The 19159-nt window shown below is 41.1% G+C and overlaps 1 protein-coding gene across 1 annotated transcript in view; it reads right to left on the bottom strand.

The window, feature by feature from the left end:
* Positions 1–10659: 10659 nt before the first annotated feature.
* Positions 10660–19159, bottom strand: part of isy1 (ISY1 spliceosome associated protein) — a 30107-nt gene continuing 21607 nt past the window's right edge. The window contains exons 10-11 of the mRNA XM_078543442.1: positions 11385–11471; positions 10660–11043 (exon numbers count right to left, since the gene is read on the bottom strand). Of these exons, the coding sequence (XP_078399568.1) occupies positions 10936–11043; positions 11385–11471 (195 nt within the window). The 3' untranslated portion in view covers positions 10660–10935. The remainder of the gene's footprint in view (positions 11044–11384; positions 11472–19159) is intronic.

The following is a 19159-nucleotide window of genomic DNA, read 5'->3' as shown; positions in this document are numbered from 1 at the left end:
GTGATAGACAGAGTTAAGCGATCCCACAACCAATGGATCAGATCTAAGCTCTGCAGTTCTGCCACATCCAGCCGTGAATGGTGGTGGACAATTAAACAACTCACTGGAGAAGAAGGCTCCACAAATATCCCCATCCTCAGTGATGGGGGAGCCCAGGACATCAGTGCAAAAGATAAGACTGAAGCATTTGCAACAACCTTCAGCCAGAAGTGTTGAGTGGATGACCCATCTCGGCCTCCTCCGGAAGTCCCTAGCCTCACAAATTCCATTCGCTCCACGTGATATCAAGAAACAGCTGAAGGCAGTGGATACTGCAAAGGCTATGGGCCCTGACAATATTCCGGCAATAGTACTGAAGACTTGTGCTCCTGAACTTGCCGTGCCCTCAGCCAAGCTGTTCCTGTACAGCTACAACACTGGCATCTACCGAGCAATATGGAAAATTGTCCAGGTAAGTCCTGTACACAAAAAGCAGGATAAATCCTACCCGGCCAATTACCGCCGCAACAGTTCTACTCTGCGTCATCAGTAAAGTACTGGAAGGGGTCCTCAATAGTGCTATTAAGTGGCACTTGCTTAGCAATAACCTGCTCACTGATGCCCAGTTTGAGTTCTGCCAGGGCCACTCAGCTCCAGACTTCATTACAGCCTTGATTCAAACATGGACTAAAGAACTGAACTCCCGAGGTGAGGTGAGAGTGACTGCCCTTGACATCAAGGCAGCATTTGACAGAGTGTGGCATCAAGGAGCCCTAGCAAAACTGGAGTCAATGGGAATCAAGGGGAAAACTCTCCACTAGTTGAGTCATACCTAGCACAAAGGAAGATGGTTGTGGTTGTTGGAGGTCAGTCATCTCAGCTCCAGGATATCACTGCAGGAGTTCCTCAGGGTAGTGTCCTCTGCCAACCAACTTCACCTGCTTCATCAATGACCTTCCTTCCATCATAAGGTCAGAAGTGGGGATGTTCACTGATGATTGCACAATGTTCAACACCATTTGTGACTCCTCAGATACTGAAGCAGTCCATATCCAAATGCAGCGGTACCTGGACAATATCCAGGCTTGGGCTGACAAGTGGCAAGTAACGTTCACGTCACACAAGTGTCAGGCAATGACCATTTCTAACCAAGAGAGAATCTAACCATTGCCCCTTGACGTTCAATGACATTACCATTACTGAATCCCACATTATCAACATCCTGGGGGTTACCATTGACCAGAAACTGAACTGGACTAGCCATATAAACACTGTGGCTACAAGAACAGGTCAGAGACCAGGAATCCTGTGACAAGTATCTCACTTCCTGACTCCCAAAGCCTGTCCACCATCTACAAGGCATGAGTCAGGAGTGTGATTGAATACTCCCCACTTGCCCGGATGAGTGCAGCTCCCTCAACACTCAAGAAGCTTGACACCATCCAGGACAAAGCAGCCCACTTGATTGGCACCACATCGACAAACATTCACTGCCTCCACCACCGATGCACCGTAGCAGCAGTGTGTACCATCTACAAGACGCACTGCAAGAATTCGCCAAGGTCCTTTGACAGCACCTTCCAAACCCACTACCACTGCCATCTAGAAGGACAAGGGCAGCAAATAGATGTGAACACCACCACCTGGAAGTTCCCCTCCAAGTCACTCACCATCCTGACTTGGAACTATATTGCTGTTCCTTCATTGTCAAAATCCTGGAACCCCTTCCCTAACAGCACTGTGGGTGTACCTACACCACATGGACTGCAGCGGTTCAAGCAGGCAGCTCACCACCACCTTCTCAAGGGCAACTAGGGATGAACAATAAATGCTGGCCCAGCCAACAAAGCTCACATCCCATGAATGAATGGAAAAAAAAGGTGGCCTACCCCAGCTCCTAATTTGTATGTTTGTATGTTCATATGACACGCATTCTCCATTACTGTCAGGCAGCTGTCATTGGAGCTGGAGCCTCCATGCCCCAATGAAGGGGCTGCATGCATAAAAGGCCACAATTTGGGCCGCAACCAACTCAGGGGAGGGGTTTCCCCTCCGTTCACATGTCCTAAAGGCCTGGATCCTTTTCATTTGATTTCTGCTTTGCAGGCCAGCAAGGGCGCCTCCATGGTGAAATGCCTTCATGGTCCCCAACATTCCCCAGCACATATCTCTCCCAAAAGGGCTGCCGAGGCTACAGAATTGCCGGCCTTCTGATTGAATCGACAGTCTCGAGACAAGAGCCCGCCCACTGTCCTTAATTCAACGGCAAGTGCAGAGATGGCCAATTAGGGCGCCTCCTCTGGGAAGATAGCTCCATCAGTCTTACTCCTGGCAAATGCAGGCTCTGGACCCCCAGTTGGTTCTGACATCCAGATCCAAAGCCCGTGGCAAAATCCGGCCCTTCCTGATAACCCAAGTTATCTTTTTAAGGCTATTTTATACTACTCCATAAAAAATATTGAATGCTGAAGGAAACACTTTTGGCATTTACTGAATGATACAACGTGTTCACTTAACTTTGATAATTATATAAAGTAGAGCAAATGAAATCTAGCAGACGATACTTTGTCTATTAAATTAAAAGCACGTTCCTAATTATGTCACATGGACCAATTTATATGATTGATGATGAGATTAGTTTTAATCAATTACAAATCACGCTGATATAATGTTAGGTCAAGATTTTCCTTGAAGACTCATGTATATTTGCATCTTCTTCTGCTGGGATACACACAGTTCCAGAAATACCCTCAGTGATACCCTACAGTCTTGATAGAAACCAGAGCATTTAATTACTGGACTGCAAAGGGGCCATATTTTTTATTTATATAAAATTATGGATAAAGGCAGCCATTTGGTCCATGCATTAATCGATTTCTGTTAAGAACTTGCTGATATAAATCCACCATTGCCTTTTACTAGTGTCAGGAAGATATAATAATTTTCATAATGTTATTGGAATTTATTGTAGAGTAATAGTGGGGTCTATGTCTATGGGTCCGTGTGTGTGTGTGCGTGTGTGTGTGTGTGGGACTTAATTGAATTAAAGGCAGCTGGTCTGAAGGCTTTGATGTATCAGAAGATAAGCTAGGTTTGAAATGTTAAGTAGGTAAACATGGGTGAAGTTTTAGAATGTGAGGTGTAAAGGGAACATTTGCATTTTTAAATAAAGCAGACTATCTTGAATTCAAAAGAGGGGGTGAAGTTAAGAAACAGTGCATTTATTTTTCCCAAAGATTACTGGTAAAATTGGTACTATAATAGATTTTATTATTAGAGAGGTAAAGTCCAAAGACATAGTGAAACAATGGGAATTTGCATTCAAAGGCAAAATCTGTATAAAGGAGATGAGGTTGGGTGTAGGAAAGAAGGGATTCTAAGATCTAACAAGTGTGAAAAGCCTCCAGCATCTAAGCCTCAAGCTGCTGCCTACAAGCAACCAAAGCGGAGAAAAACTCACTTTGAATTCAACTGTTCAGGGTATCGTGTTACTTTGCCTGGATCTTTTTAAATCTATGTTGTTTTACTGTTGCCTTAATGGAGGTGTAACTGGGAGTTAGATTAATTAGGGGAGCTAGGAGTTATCATAGTAGTAATTTGTAAGCCTATGTATGTGCTTAAAATCATTTTTTAATTAATTAATAAATGTTTAATTTAGTTTTGTAAGAAACCTACAAGACTCAGTGGTCTTATTACTACTGAATTCAAGGCACACATCTTGAGATTTATACAAATTGCAAAACAATTGTGGCAGTTGTTTCAAGTTTCCCTTTGGGATTTGAGCAGCTCAGCATTTACCATTGGCTGTGCCATAACAATTGTTTAAACTTGGCCTACTCATCAGAGATCAGGAACAGCCTCACACTTGGAATAATTCCCAAAGGTACTCAAAAATCGAGAGGAGAATGGAAGGGTGGAACTTAAATCAATCACCATCACTAGGGAAAATGTGTTGGGAAAACTATTAGACCTAAAGACTGACAAGTCCCCAGGACCAAATGGCTGCACCCTAAAGTCATACAAGAAGTAGCTGCAGAGATGGAAGATGCATTGATTATAATCTTCCAAAATTCATTAGATTCTGGAAAGGTCTCTGGGTTGGAAAATAGCTAATGTAACACCTTTATTCAAGAAAAGAGGGAAACAGAAAGCAGGAAACTACAGGCCAGTTAGCCTAACATCTGTCAAAGGGAAGTTGCTAGAATCCATTATTAAGAAGGTAATAGCAGGATCCTTAGAAAATCTGAATTTGATTAGGCAGAGTCAACATGGGTTTATGAAAGGGAAATCATGTTTAACTAATGTATTAGAGTTTTTGAGGAAGTAACAGCAAAGTGAATAAAGGGGATACTGTAGATGTAGTTTACTTGGATTTCCAGAAGGCATTTGTTATAGAGTTGAATTTCCAGGCGGAAATGGTGGAAACGTTGAGCTTTATTTACAAGACAGCAGCAGCAGCTACATGGGGGCATTTAACTCTATATCTAAAGAAGAACTCCCTCCTAGAGATTCCCTGTGCTACAAACTGATTGGTTTACAAAAATCGTGTGATCTTACAACACAGGATTATTCTTAAAGCTACAGTCTTATGCTTATCAAAACTATAATTACTACAGCATTTGATAAGGTGCCACATCAAAGGTTACTACACAAGATAAAGATTATATGGTGTGGGGGGAGGGGGGTAACATATTACCATGGATAAAGGATTGGTTTGCAAACAGGAAGAGAGTATGGATAAATGGGTCTTTTTCAGGTTGGCAAGCTGTAAGAAGTGGAGTGCCACAGGGATCAGTGCTGAGGCCTCAACTTTTTATAAACTACATCAATGATTTAGTTGAAAGGACCAAATGTATGGTAGCTAAATTTGCCGATGATACCAAGATAGGTAGGAAAATAAGTTGTCAAGAGGAGGCTGAAAAGGGATATAGACTAGTTAAGTGAGTGGACCAAAATTTGGCAGATGGAGTATAATGTGGGAAAATGTGAACTTGTCCACTTTGGCAGGAAGAATAGAAAAGCAGTATTCTATTTAAATGGAGAAAAATTGCAGAACTCAATGGTACAGAGGAATCTGTGTGCCCTGGTATATTGTCACGACTCACTGGGGATAGTGCGCTGTAATATCAAGCCCCACTGTTCCCCGAGCTGGGACAAATGTGAAACATTTGACCAAACCACCAGATTGTCCCAATTCTACATAACATAATTTAGGTTAACAGATTACGAGCACCAGGTTTGTAAACTTAATAAGTAAATAACTGTTTATTGAACAAACTGTCGTTAACCATTGGCAAAAGAAAGAAATATGAATTGCTAAGATCCAACTCTACAACCTAAACTCTACCCCTTCTTAAATCCCTATATAAACGCATACAAGAAACATAAGACACACAAAAAAACATGAATTTTAAGGGTGGGATAAAATTGTTCAATAGCACCAATTCCAGAGTACAGGATTCAGTGGGTTGATTTTGATCGATGTCTTCCAAATTCCTTTCAGTTCTTGTTGATGACACAAGGTGGTCTTCCAGCACTTTCAGTATTTAGTTCACTGTATCAGCACTTGCCTTTAAATGTCTCCAAGTGATTTTCCTCTTTGCCTCTTGGCAGGGGTTTTCAGAGAGAGAGAGCATGTTATAGAGATATGAGGAGAAAAAGCCAGCTAGCTATTATTGTAGGCTTACTGGAATCTTACACACACAAGAGACAGAGGTTTTAGGTCTTGTTCCTTTCAGGTTAGGAGCTATTCTGCTGTACTGCCCTCACACAAAACCTAGTCACTTGGTCAGGAGCCAATTAAAAGGTTGTCACCAGGCAGCTCCCTTGGTCTAGAACTCCTTTCCAGCACTATCCTGTCTTTCATGGCACACTTTGTTCCAGGACTGCAACATTGTATATATCTCTCATCCTGTTCCAGTGAACATGTCTTTCAAACTGCAGCCATTGTCATTTTAATCCACAGTCCAACAGAAAATAAAAGATATAATCTTTGCAACAGTCCAACAGACATAAAAATGTATGTTCCTTACAACATTAATCACAAAAAGTTAGGGTGCAGGTACAGCAAGTGGTTAGGAGGGCAAATGGAATGTTGGCATTTATTGCAAAGGGAATTGAATGGAAGGGAATGCAACAGTTCAAGAATGCAGCTCACCACCACCTTCTCAAAGACAATTGGGGATTGGCAATAAATACTGGCCTAGCCAGTGACGCCTATATTCCATGAAAGGATAAAAATAAATAAATAAATGTAGGGAAGTTTTATTGCAGCTGTACAGGGCCATGGTGAGACCACATCTGGAATACTATGTGCAGCTTTGGTCTCCTTAGTTGAAAAATATATATAATTGCATTAGAAGCAGTTCAGAGAAGGTTCACTCGACTCATTCCTGGGATAAAGGGCTAATCTTATGGAGATGTTGAACAGGTTGGACCTAAACCCATTGAGTTTAAAAACATGAAACATGTAAGATCCTGAGGGGACTTGAGAGGGTAGATACTGGGAGACACTAGAACTAGGGGACACAGTTTAAGAATAAGAGGTCTACCGTTTAAGTTGGAAATGAAGATAATTTATTTCTCTCAGAGGGTCATTGGTATGTGAAATTCTCTTCCCCAGAAAGCAGTGCATAGAATATATTCAAGACAGAGTTGGGGTTTTTGATAGAAAAGGGAATCAAGGGTTAAGGGGAGGCAGATGGCAACGTGGAGTTGAGAACACAACCAAATCAGCCATGATCTCATTGATTGGTGGAGCAGACTCAAAGGGCCTCTTGTTCCTAAGTCCTATGTTGCCATATTCCTATTTCTACTCTACACTGTGCCTAATATGCTTGTCTTCTTTGAATCATGGTGAACAGGCCTGGAACAATAGTTAAGATGTAATCTGACCAAAATACTCTAAAGTTTGATCATGAATTCCTCTGACTTGTTTTGGCTCTATAGTTTAATGCTCTATTGGCTTTGTTAATTGCTGCTCCATATTGTTTGGACATATTGAGCATTAAGTGTCTCTTTCAAATTCATTCCAAGCTATTTCAACCGTTCAATGAGTACTGTAATGCTCATTTTCTTCTAGGTGCTTTATTTTACACTCGTCTACATGTGAACTTCCATTAATCTATCCAGTTAGGTATTTTGCCCTAATATAAACAGAAAATGCTGGAAATACTCAGCAGATCCGGTAGCATCTTTGGAGAGAAACAGAGTTAATGTTTCAGGTCGGGGACATTCTGTTTCTCTCCACAGATGCTGCCTGACCTGTAGCATTTTCTGTTTTTTTCATCTTTTTCAGTCTCTCTCATGCCTGTAAAGAGCTTAGTTTGACCATCAGCATCAGGAAGACAAATGGCATGGTCCAGGATGTTGCCATCCTGCCATCTATCAGCATTGACAATGTGACACTGGAGGTTGTTGATAGCTTCGCATTTCTAGACTCCACTATCACCAGCCATCTATCACTTGATGCTGAAATCAAAACTCATACATTACGAAAAGTGCAGCTGTTATGTCCAAGCTGAGTAAGAGAGTGTGGAACAACAGTAATCTGACTGAGAACATCATATTGTGTCCTCAGCGCACTCTTCTACAGTAGAGAGACCTGGGCAACAATTGCTAGGCAGGAGAAAACACTGAACAGTTTCCTTTGCTGTCTCAGATGTATCCTCATCATTTCTTGGCAGGACAAGATCACCAATTCAGAAGACCTGGAGTATGCTAATTCCATCAGCATACATTCATTGCTAAGCCAATGACATCTACGCTGGCTCAGCCATGTTCATTGGCTGGATGACAGCCGTATACCCAAGGACCTTCTGTACAGTGAACTGAACACTGGTTCATGAACTCCTGGGATGTCCATACCTCTGGCACAGGCAAGATACAAAGATGGCAGACATTGACACTCAACTGCGAGACAGTTGCTGACAGCTGTGACCTCTTGAGGCTAACTGTTTGGAAGGGCACTGGAAGAAGTGAGCAAAATGGAAAAGTTCAGCTGGCCGAGGGCCCAGAAAAAACAGAAGCCGGAGAATCGTGCAAATACAGTAGAGATTACCGTGCTCCTGAGCCCCAACAGGCGACATTTAACTCAGAGTTGACCACCACGGCACAAACCATCATCTAACAAGACAGAAGGCTGCCACACCACAGACCTCCATCTGGTCTGTACTAAACAGGCCAAGATCCTTGAACCAGAATATGAGGTTTGCTAAGTTAGGAATCATTCTTGTAGCTCCCTTCAGAACCTGTCCAAGGCTACTATACTGTGCACCATGTAGAGGGGACCACAACTGGACACAGTACGATAGATGCATTCTGACCAGCAAGCTGTACAGTGCCAAAATGGTGTTGAGCGAATGATTCTATTAATACAACCCAATACCCTGCTAGTCTTAGCTACAGTTTCTCTAAATCGGTCAAGAACCTTCAGTGATTTGTTTCCAATAAAAGGATCTTTTTCTCGCTCAACATTTCGTTCTGGTTCCCTGTAAATGATGTGTATTCTGTGTTGGCCCTGCCAACAAGCATGACACTAATTTATCTAAATGAAATATCCTTTGATCATTGTGTGGCCCACTCCCCTAATACATCTAAATCTTTTTAGATTTGAAAGCACTCATCTAGTACTGGGGGATCACTGAATTTGACAGAGTAGAGAGCATGTTTCTATGAGGATCAACTGTTTTTCTTCTACTATTTTACAATTCTGTTGCAAAATACATCCCCACTGAGCAAAAGTACATATTAGGGTGAAATTGTACAAATAACAGCAGTATTAAAACTAATTTGAAAACAACAATAGGAAACCATTGTTAGAACAAGTTCTTGACACACGCTACACACTAGGGAAAAAGTGCAATTTCATTTAAGTAAAGGCAACAAAGCCATAAAGCATTTAGTAAATCTTATAAAAATAGTAAAAAAATAAAATTGTCCACTTTTTTTGCCCAATTTCTTCCCTTCTATGAATGTGATGACTACTTGCTGGTGCACCAGTCCAAGTGTGCCAAGTCACCAACTGGTAGTTTTCCCAAGTATCAGTTATTCATGTATAAGCCTTGAAGTGAGTGTTGATATCTTATTTGATCCAAAGGGTACATAAAACAGCCTGATCTTCTCAGCTTAATCACACACACTCACTTCCAGCTGGGGCCAATGTTCAGGAATGGCACCCGACCCAGGTTTCCACACCCCAGGCCAACTAAGCTTCCAGCACTGACATCCACTAACTCAGCACAGGGAAGGTACAAAACTTGGGTCCTTTCTGCTCTTATAGGCTCAGTTATTCACCAAGATTTTCGGGATGACCACATCTAGTAATAATACAATTAACAGGTATTAATAATCATTCGCAGGAACATGTTAATAAGATTTTTTGATTGACAGATTTATCAAATCAATCTGATTAGTAACAAAATAGAGTTTTACTTATCCAAAAAAAAGTTTGAAATTTAAAAGAATTCCTTTCTTCATCATTTATTTGGGGTTTGAGCAGTTAGCAGCAGGACTGAGGGAAGTAAGTCACCATAATCATCGAAATGTTATATACAAGGAACAGAGTTCCAAGCAATTGCTTTACGTCAAAGAGAAATCGGCAGGCAGCAGAACCATGGAATACCTTACCACCAACATTTTGTGAGAACTTTTTGTCTGACACAAAATGTTGAGGTGCAGCTACATTAGTGTTTGCATTCCTGGCATAAATATGGAGATCTTGTTTAAATACAGACAACTCTTGTGGAGTTGTTCCAGTAGGTCGGTTGACTATCCGTTCATATCCCTTCATCATCAGAGCACACTTTGACATGGAGTAGCTCATTTCCAGCTCATTAAAATCACAGTCTTTTACTTTCACATTTATTTAAAATGTTTAGTTCAATTGGTATAAAGAGATAACCATTTAATATAAGGAATTTTTTAAAAATTCATTTACAGGATATGAGGCTTCGCTGGCTGGGCCAGCATTTATTGCCCATCCCTAGTTGCCCTTGAGAAGGTGGTAGTGAGCTGCCTTCTTGAACTGCTGCAGTCCATGTGATGTAGGTAAACCCACACTGCTGTTAGGGAGGGAGTTCCAGGATTTTGACCCAGTGACAGTGAAGGAACAGCGATATATTTCCAAGTCAGCAAGTGACTTGGATGGTGTTTCTATCTATCTGCTGCCCTTGTCCTAAATGGTAGCGGTTTGGAAAGTGCTGCCTAAGGAGCCTTGGTGAGTTTCTGCAGGAAGAGATTAAATGACTATTTATTCAGTCTTTCTGAATCTTGACAGTAAACTTTAAAACATCTTTTCAATTGCTAGGCTATTCCTTCTTTCTGTTTTCTATTTTACATTTGGCCATATTTTCTCACCATTCCTCGTCATCCAATTATCAATAATTTGATGTTCAAGGATCGGGGCATAAATTCAAAAGTATGGAGTGGAAGTGAATGGAAGCTCAACTTCTCCCTTTGCCCCCTACTCATTCCTCCACCCTTACAAAGAGTTTCAAAAATGATTTTCTCACAAACCTACCAGATCTAGAGTCTGAAGTTTTAAACATAAAAGCTTAAAGCCATGCCACTCCTCTAAGAAATGATTCAGTTCAATGACTTACTTTGAAATACAAGTTGTACAGTTTCTATTGTGTTAAGTATATAAAAAATGCCCAGATGCATAATCATGAGCATGCATGATTATCTATAAAAGGTCATTTTATTAAAATTAGAAATGACAAATTATTCAATTCACATTAAGTAAAAAAAGTTTGTTATTTACAGAAAGCATTGTCTGGTCTCTACCAGAACCACCACATCACCTGTCAAAATCAGGTATTTCTGGCCACTGTGTAAACATTGTGTATCAAAACAAGGGTTGGAAGTCATATAAGAAGTCGACAATCTATATGAAATTTATATTATTAGTTTTATATAAAATAAGTCCTTGTGAATGAGTTATTAAATATTTTTCTGTTAGAGTCCCAGGAGTCTTTTAGCATCTTCACTTTGAGCCATTAAAGTTTCACTGGCATATTTTTGTAAGAGTTCCATTTTCTTCCGTCGTACAAGAGCCTCCTCAATCTGTAATGATGAAATTAAAAATATTATCAAATTGTTTCATCTAAAAAAGTAATCCAAATTGATAATTAAGTACTAAATAAAATTATATGCTGTAAAGCAGAACAATCCGCCACTGTAAGACCACCTTGAAACAAGACACATTTGAAGTACTCGTGATTCATACTTTCTTAAGAATGGCCTTTGGGCAACATCTGATGCTCATTTTTAGGGCACCATTCCTGCAACCCATATCTATACTCACACAGAGCAACTTAAAATAAAAAATATAAAAGACTTTGCACGATCTATACTTCTTCAAACAGAGTGTAACTGTACTTCAAATTTCTTCAATGTTCTCTTACCTCTTTCTGAGATGGTACAGGAACATGAGCTATAAATTTTTGCTCGTTTTCCTCTCCTTCCATAGGTTCCTCATCTTCGTCGTCAGACTGAACCATGTGAAACATAAATAAATGTAATAAATTAGGAAAAAATCATTGTCCTTATTCTGTATACAAAATTATTTGAAAGCAATTTTTAAAACAAAATTCTAAAAGCTCTGCGTTCATGACGTAACACAAATTTTAGCTGATGAAAGAAACATTAACATTTTGTTTCTTTTCTCTTGCTGCTAAACATTGTTTTCTTCAGCATAGACAGCACAAAGGCTCAAATAATAACGAGCAAAAATTAACGGGAGAAATGGCATTTAATATTTAACAAATACACAGAACAGCATCCATGGAGATTATTGTGTATGGGTGATACCAACAATTTTATGCTGCAAGATTGCTCAAGTCTAGCAGGCATAAAAATACCACACGACAAGAAGTGCTCGAATAATCTTTTGCAACAGTGCACCTTAACACACAAATGATCATCTTTCTATGCCACTGGAAAAATGATTTACAGCCAAAACTATTCCCATGGGTTTCCATCCTTTTGGTTGCATTGTTAGTCCTACTTCTCAGTCGCAACATCACAATGGATGGGATGCTGAGCTTTCCTAAGGATTCCAGCAGTTCTGTTCGCTGGGTGCCTAATAGCAAGTTCGCCTGCTTGACCCAGGTGAGCATACCTTCCAAGACCTATAAATGGACCCCACAATGGAGAGATCAATTATTATTTGGTAGGTGGCAAACCAACAAGGGATCGAGGAGAATGCAAAATTATGACCTTATAGTATTTGTCTGATCGGCATGGGATGGCTTTGAAACCCCACTAGCTCTCTGGGGTGAGAAATCAAGAAACACGGATAATGGCACAGCCATCCACCATTATTATTCAAATGACCTCAGACTTGGGCAATGCACAAGTCCCAGCTTGTCATATATCCAGCAGTGGATTAAGACTTCTAGAGTTTACTTTTCATGGTGTTTCATACAAGCCTGTTGTGTTTATAGTGGTAAGTAGAGGTAATACTTAGCTGGTGGGGTTAGGAGGGATATGGGAGGTTAGATACAGCTCTCCAGTGCGTTTTAAATTTCACTTACATTGAAGTCAAACACACACTGCTTAAACAGCTGGCCACCAAATGGTTCTACACCTCATCAATTCCTAAAATATAAAATTTTAGGAAAATACAAAATGCTGTTTGCAGATTAGATAAAAAAAAATCTTATTGTGAAACTCTGATCCATTAACTGTACTATTGCACTACAGACTAGAAATCACAATTCTGAAATAAAGATGTAAACAAGCTAAATGACAACTTAATTGATCTTCCTATTTATTTGTAATTTAAGTGAACTTACTGATTAACAACTTAAAAATGTTTATCACCTGAAGTGCATTTTCTGCTAAAACTTCTGCCTTATGGAAATCATGTGATCACTGTCAGAGGCGCACGCTCAGAGAGTGGAGACTTCGGCCTGAGTGAGACAGAGGCCGAGTCAGTGTTTTTGGGAATTTGGTTCTCAAGTGGGAATTCAACTGGTAAATCTTTTTCAAGCTCAATTTTGGAATAAAAGTCAGATTCTGACCTAGAACTGACAACCCAGAATTAACAGCCTTTAAGTAAGTTAAGTAGCCTAGTTAAACAGGCAACTGTCTTAGTGGCAGTTAACTGTCAATCAACTGAAAGCCCTTAGACTGAATAGGGCCTAAACTAGGTGTTGATAACCGTAGCAGGAAGCTAGACGAGAAAGGCTCAGATTTATATAAGAAAGGGACTTTTTAAGCGCATGATCAGTAAGAGGTACGCGATCAGTAAGTGGAGACTTAGTCTGAGACTAAGTTTTTAAATTTAAATAAGGAAAATTATGAGAGCATGAAAGCTGAGCTGGTGAAAGTGAATTGGCAAATTATAAGACCATAAGACATAGGAGCAGAAATTAGGCCATTCGGCCCATCGAGTCCTCTCCGCCATTCAATCATGGCTGATAAGTTTCTCAACCCCATTCTCCCGCCTTCTCCCCGTAAACTTTGATCCCCTTACCAATCAAGAACCTATCTATCTCCGTCTTAAATACACTCAATGACCTGGCCTCCACAGCCTTCTGTGGCAATGAATTCCATAGATTCACCACTCTCTGGCTAAAGAAGTTTCTCCTCATCTCTGTTCTAAAAGGTCTTCCCTTTAATCTGAGGCTGTGCCCTCGGGTCCTAGTCTCTCCTACTAATGGAAACATCTTCCCTATGTCCACTCTATCCAGGCCTTTCAGTATTCTGTAAGTTTCAATCAGATCCCCCCCTCACCCTTCTAAACTCCATCGAGTATAGACCCAGAGTCCTCAAACGTTCCTCATATGTTAAGCCTTTCATTCCTGGGATCATTCTCGTGAACCTCCTCTGAACCCTCTCCAGGGCCAGCACATCCTTCCTGAGATACAGGGCCCAAAATTGCTCACAATATTCTAAATGTGCTCTGACCAGAGCCTTATAAAGCCTCAGCAGCACATCCCTGCTTTTATATTCTAGGTTAAATTAGGTTAAAGGAGAGGTTTTTTTTATTCATTCATGGGATGTGGGCTTTGCTGGCTGAGTCAGCATTTATTGCCCATGAGGAGGTGGTGGTGAACTGCCTTCTTGAACTGTGCAGTCCACGTGGTGTAGGTACACCCACAGTGTTGTTAGGGAGGGAATTCCAGGATTTTCACCCAGCGACAGTGAAGGAACAGCGATATATTTCCAAGTCAGGATGATAGGATGATGAATGGCTTGGAGGGGAACTTCCAGGTGATGGTATTCCCATGTAAGTGCTGCCCTTGTCCTTCGAGATAGTAGTGATTGTGGGTTTGGAAGGTGCTGTCTAAGGAGCCTTGGTGAATTCCTTAAGTGCCTCTTGTAGATGGTACACATTGCTGCTACTGTGCGTTTTTGGATGTGGTGCCAATCAAGCAGGGTGTTTTGACCTGGATGGTGTCAAGCTTCAAGTGTTGTGGAAGCTGCACTCATCCAGGCAAATGGGGAGTATTCCATCACATTCCTAACTTGTGCCTTGTAGATGGTGGACAGGCATTGGGAGTCAGGAGGTGAGTTACTCGTTGCACTATTCCTAACCTCTGACCTGCTCTTGTAGCCACAGTATTTATATGGTTAGTCCAGTTCAGTTTCTGGTCAATGGTAACCACTAGGATGTTGATAGTTGGGGATTCAATGATTGTAATGCCATTGAACATCAAGGGGCGATGGTTGAATTCTCTTGTGTTGGAGATGGTCATTGCCTGACACTTGTTTGGTGTGAATGTTACTTGCCACTTGTGAGCCCAAGCTGGGATATTGTTCAGGTCTTGCTGCATTTGGACATGGACTGCTTCAGTAGCTGAGGAGTCGTGAATGGTACTGAACATTGTGCAATCATCAGTGAACATCCCCATTTCTGACCTTATGATGGAAGGTCATTGATGAAGCAGCTGAAAATGGTTGGGCCTAATACACTACCGAGGAACTCCTGCAGTGATGTCCTGCAGCTGAGATGACTGACCTCCAACAACCACAGTCATTTTCCTTTGTGCTGGGTATGACTCCAACCAGCAGAGAGTTTTCCCCCTGATTCACATTGACTCCAGTTTTGCTAGGGCTCCTTGATGGCACATTTGGTCAAATGCTGCCTTGATGTCAAGGGCAGTCAAAATCACCTCACCTTGGGAGTTCAGCTCTTTTGTCCATGTTTGAACCAAGGCTGTAATGAGATCAGGAGCTGAGTGGCCCTGGTGGAACCCAAACTGGGCATCAGTGAACAGGTTATTGTTAAGCAAATGCCACTTGATAGCACTGTTGATGGCCCCTTCCATTGCTTTACTGATGATCGAGAGTAGACTCATGGGGCGGTAATTGGCCATGTTGGATTTGTCCTGCGTTTTGCGTACAGGTCATACCTGAGCAATTTTCCACATGGTCGGTTGATGCCAGTGTTATAGCTGTACTGGAACAGCTTGGCTAGAGGCGTGGCAAGTTCTGGAGCACAAGTCTTCAGTCCTATTGCTGGAATATTGTCAGGGTCCATAACCTTTGCAGTAACCAGTGCCTTCAGCCGTTTCTTGATATCACGTGGAGCGAATCGAATCGACTGAAGACTGGCATCTGAAGACGGGGACCTCCGGAGGAGGCCGAAATGGATCATCCACTCAGCACTTCTGGTTGAAGATTGTTGCAAATGCTTCAGCCTTATCTTTTGCACTGCTGTGTTGGGCTCCTCCATCATTGAGGATGGGGATATTTGTGGAGCCTCTTCCTTCAGTGAGTTGTTTAATTGTTCACCACTGGATATGGCAGGACTGCAGAGCTTAGATCTGACCTGTTGGTTGTGGAATCACTTAGCCCTGTCTATCACTTGCTGCTTTTGCTGTTCGGCATGCAAGTAATCCTGTGTTATAGCTTCACCAGGTTGACACCTCATTTTTAGGTATGCCTGGTGCTGCTCTTGGCATGCCCTCCTACACTCTTCTTTGAACCAGGGTTGATATCCTGGCTTGATGGTAATGATAGAGTGGGGTATTTGCCGGGCCATGAGGTTACAGATTGTGTTCAAGTATAATTCTGCTGCTGCTGATGGCCCAAAGCGCCTCAAGGATGCCCAGTCTTGCGTTGCTAGAGCTGTTCGAAATCTATCCCATTTAGCATAGTGGTAGCGCCACAACATGATCAGTAGAGATGCAGTGGCTAATATTTAAGGGGATATTTCAGAATGCACAGAATAGATACATTCCAACGAGTACGAAAAAGTCCAATGGACGGACATCATCATCCGTGGTTAACTAGAACCATAGAACACTACAGCACAGAAAACAGGCCATTCGGCCCTTCTAGTCTGTGCCGAAATATTATTCCGCTAGTCCCATTGATCTGCACCTATTCCATAACCTCTCCCATCCATGTATCTATCTAATTTATTCTTAAAACTTAAGAGTGAGCCCGCATTTACCACGTCAGATGGTAGCTCGTTCCACACTCTCACCACTCTCTGAGTGAAGAAGTTCCCCCTAGTGTTCCCCCTAAACCTTTCCCCTTTCACCCTAAAGCCATGTCCTCTCATGTTTATTTCTCCTAAGCTAAGTGGAAAGAGCCTACTCGCATTTACTCTGTCTATACCCCTCATAATTTTGTAAACTTCTATCAAATCTCCCCTCATTCTTCTATGCTCCAAGGAATAAAGTCCTAACCTGTTTAATCTTTCCCTGTAACTCAACTCCTTAAGACCTGGCAACATCCTAGTAAATCTTCTCTGCACTCTCTCAATCTCAAACTAGATAGGTTAAAGATAGTATCAAACTTAAAGGAAAAGCATATAATTGTGCAAAGATAGGTGGAAGGCCAGATGATTGGAAAGAATATAAGGAACAGCAAAGAATGACTAAAAGATTAATAAGGAGAGAAAAATGAGTATGGGAGAAAGCTAGCCAGAAATATAAAAATAGATATTAGAGTTTTTATATTTAAAAAAGAGTTAACAAAGTAAGTGTTGGTCCTATAGGAAGCGAGTCTGGAGAATTGATAAGTGGAAAACAAAGAGATGACAGATGAATTAAACAGGTATGTTGCATCAGTTTTCACTATAGAGGATAAAAGTAAAATCCCAGAAGCAACTATAAACCAGATAATGGAAGTGGGGAAGGAAGTCAGGAAAATTACAGTCACCAGAGAAGAGGTGCTGAATAAATTGTTGGAGCTGTGGGCTGCAAGAGCCCTGGTCCTGATGGACTTTATCCTAGGGTCTTTCTTAAAAGAAGTGTCTAGTGAGATAGTTGATGCATTGGTTTTAATTTTCCAAAACTGCTTAGATTCAGAGAAGGTCCCATTAGATTGGAAGCTGGCAAATGCAACTCCATTATTCAAAAAGGGAGGGAGACAGAAAGCGGGAAACTACAGGCCAGTTAGCTTAACATCTGTCATAGGGAAAATGTTAGAAGCTGTTATTAAAGAAGTTATAACAGGGCACTTGGATAAGCTCAAGGTCATCAGGCAGTGTCAACATGGTTTTGTGAAAGGGAAATCATGTTTAATCAACTTATTGGAGTTCTTGAGGAAGTAACATGTGCTGTGGATAAAGGGGAACCAGTGGATGTACTGTACTTACATTTCCGTAAGGCATCTGATAAAGTGCCACATCAAAGGTTATTGCGGAAAATAAAAGCTCATGGTATAGGAGGGAACATATTGGCACGGATAGTAGATCGGCTGACTAACAGGAAGCAGAGAGTAGGCATAAATGGGTTATTTCAGGTTGGCAAGATGTAATGAGTGGTCTGCCACAGGGATCAGTGCTGGGACCTCAACTGTTTACAATTTATATAAATGACTTGGATGAACAGATTGAAGGGATGGTTGCCAGATTTGCTGATGACACAAAGATAGGTAAGGAAAGAAAGTTGCGAAGAAGACATAGGGAGGCTACCAACATATATAGATAGGTTCAGTGAGTGGGCAAGATCTGGCAGATGGAGTTTAATGTGGGAAAATGTGAAATTGTCCATTTTGGCAGGAAGAATAAAAGAGAAGCATATTATCTAAATGGTGAGAGATTGCAGAGCTCTGAGGTGTAGGGGGATCTGGGTGTTCTAATGCATGAATCACAAAAGGCTAATATGCAAATACAGCAAGTAATTAGGAAAGCTAATAGAATGTTATCATTTATTGTGAGGGGAATTGAATATAAAAGTAGGGAGACTATGCTTCAGTTGCACAGGGCATTGGTGAGACCACATTTGGAGTACCATGTACAGCACTGGTCACCTTATTTAAGGAAGGATGTAAACGCTTTTGAAGCAATTCAGAGAAGGTTTACCAGAATAATACCTGGAATGGGTGGGTTGTCTTATGAGGAAAGGTTGGACAGACTAGGCTTGTGTCCGCTGGAGTTTAGAAGAGTAAGAGGCAACTTGATTGAAACATAAGATCCTGAGGGGCCTTGACACGGTGGATGTGGAGAGAATGTTTCCGCTTGTGGGAGAATCTAGAGCTAGGGGTCACTGTTTAAAAATAAGGGGTCACCCATTTAAGATAGATGAGGAGAAATGTTTTCACTCAGAAGGTTGAGTGTCTTTGGAACTCTATTCCTGAAAAGGTGGTGGAAGCAGAGTCCTTGAATATTTTTAAGGTAGAGGTGGATAGGTTCTTGGTAAGCATGTTTGTGATAGGTTATCGGTGGTAGATGGGATGCAGATTTCAGGTTACTATCAGATCAACCACGATCTTATTAAATGGTGGAGCAGGCTCAAGGGGCTGAATGGCCTACTCCTGCTCCTTGTTCATATGTTCATATGTCTTACACTTTTGTATGCCCAGTTCTCTGGAAATCCAAAATAAGCAATAAGCGCAAATAGTAAAAATGAAAGTAATATATATTTTATCAATAATACATAAATCAAAACAATATATGCATAATCATATCTTACAGGTCAAAATCCATACATAATATAGAAAACATTTCTATAGTTTGTAACTTGAGAAATGAATTTTAAAATGTCGGGGGATGTACTTTGCCCAAAAATGTTAACTGGTGTACAGGCTCATTGAGTAGAATGGGCCTATATTCTCTGGAGTTTAGAAGAATGAGAGGTGATTTCATTGAAATGTATAAAATTCTTAAAGGGCTTGACTGGGTAGATGCTGAGAGCCTGTTATCCCAGGCTGCAAAGTCTAGAACTAGGAGTTCATAAGTCTAAGGATGAGTAGACCATTTAAGATTGAGATGAGG

Source organism: Cetorhinus maximus, chromosome 6, assembly GCF_964194155.1.
Source record: "Cetorhinus maximus chromosome 6, sCetMax3.hap1.1, whole genome shotgun sequence".
NCBI lineage: Eukaryota > Metazoa > Chordata > Chondrichthyes > Lamniformes > Cetorhinidae > Cetorhinus > Cetorhinus maximus.
The sequence above is the reverse complement of the archived record's forward strand: the minus strand, read 5'-3'. Positions and strand labels throughout refer to the sequence as shown.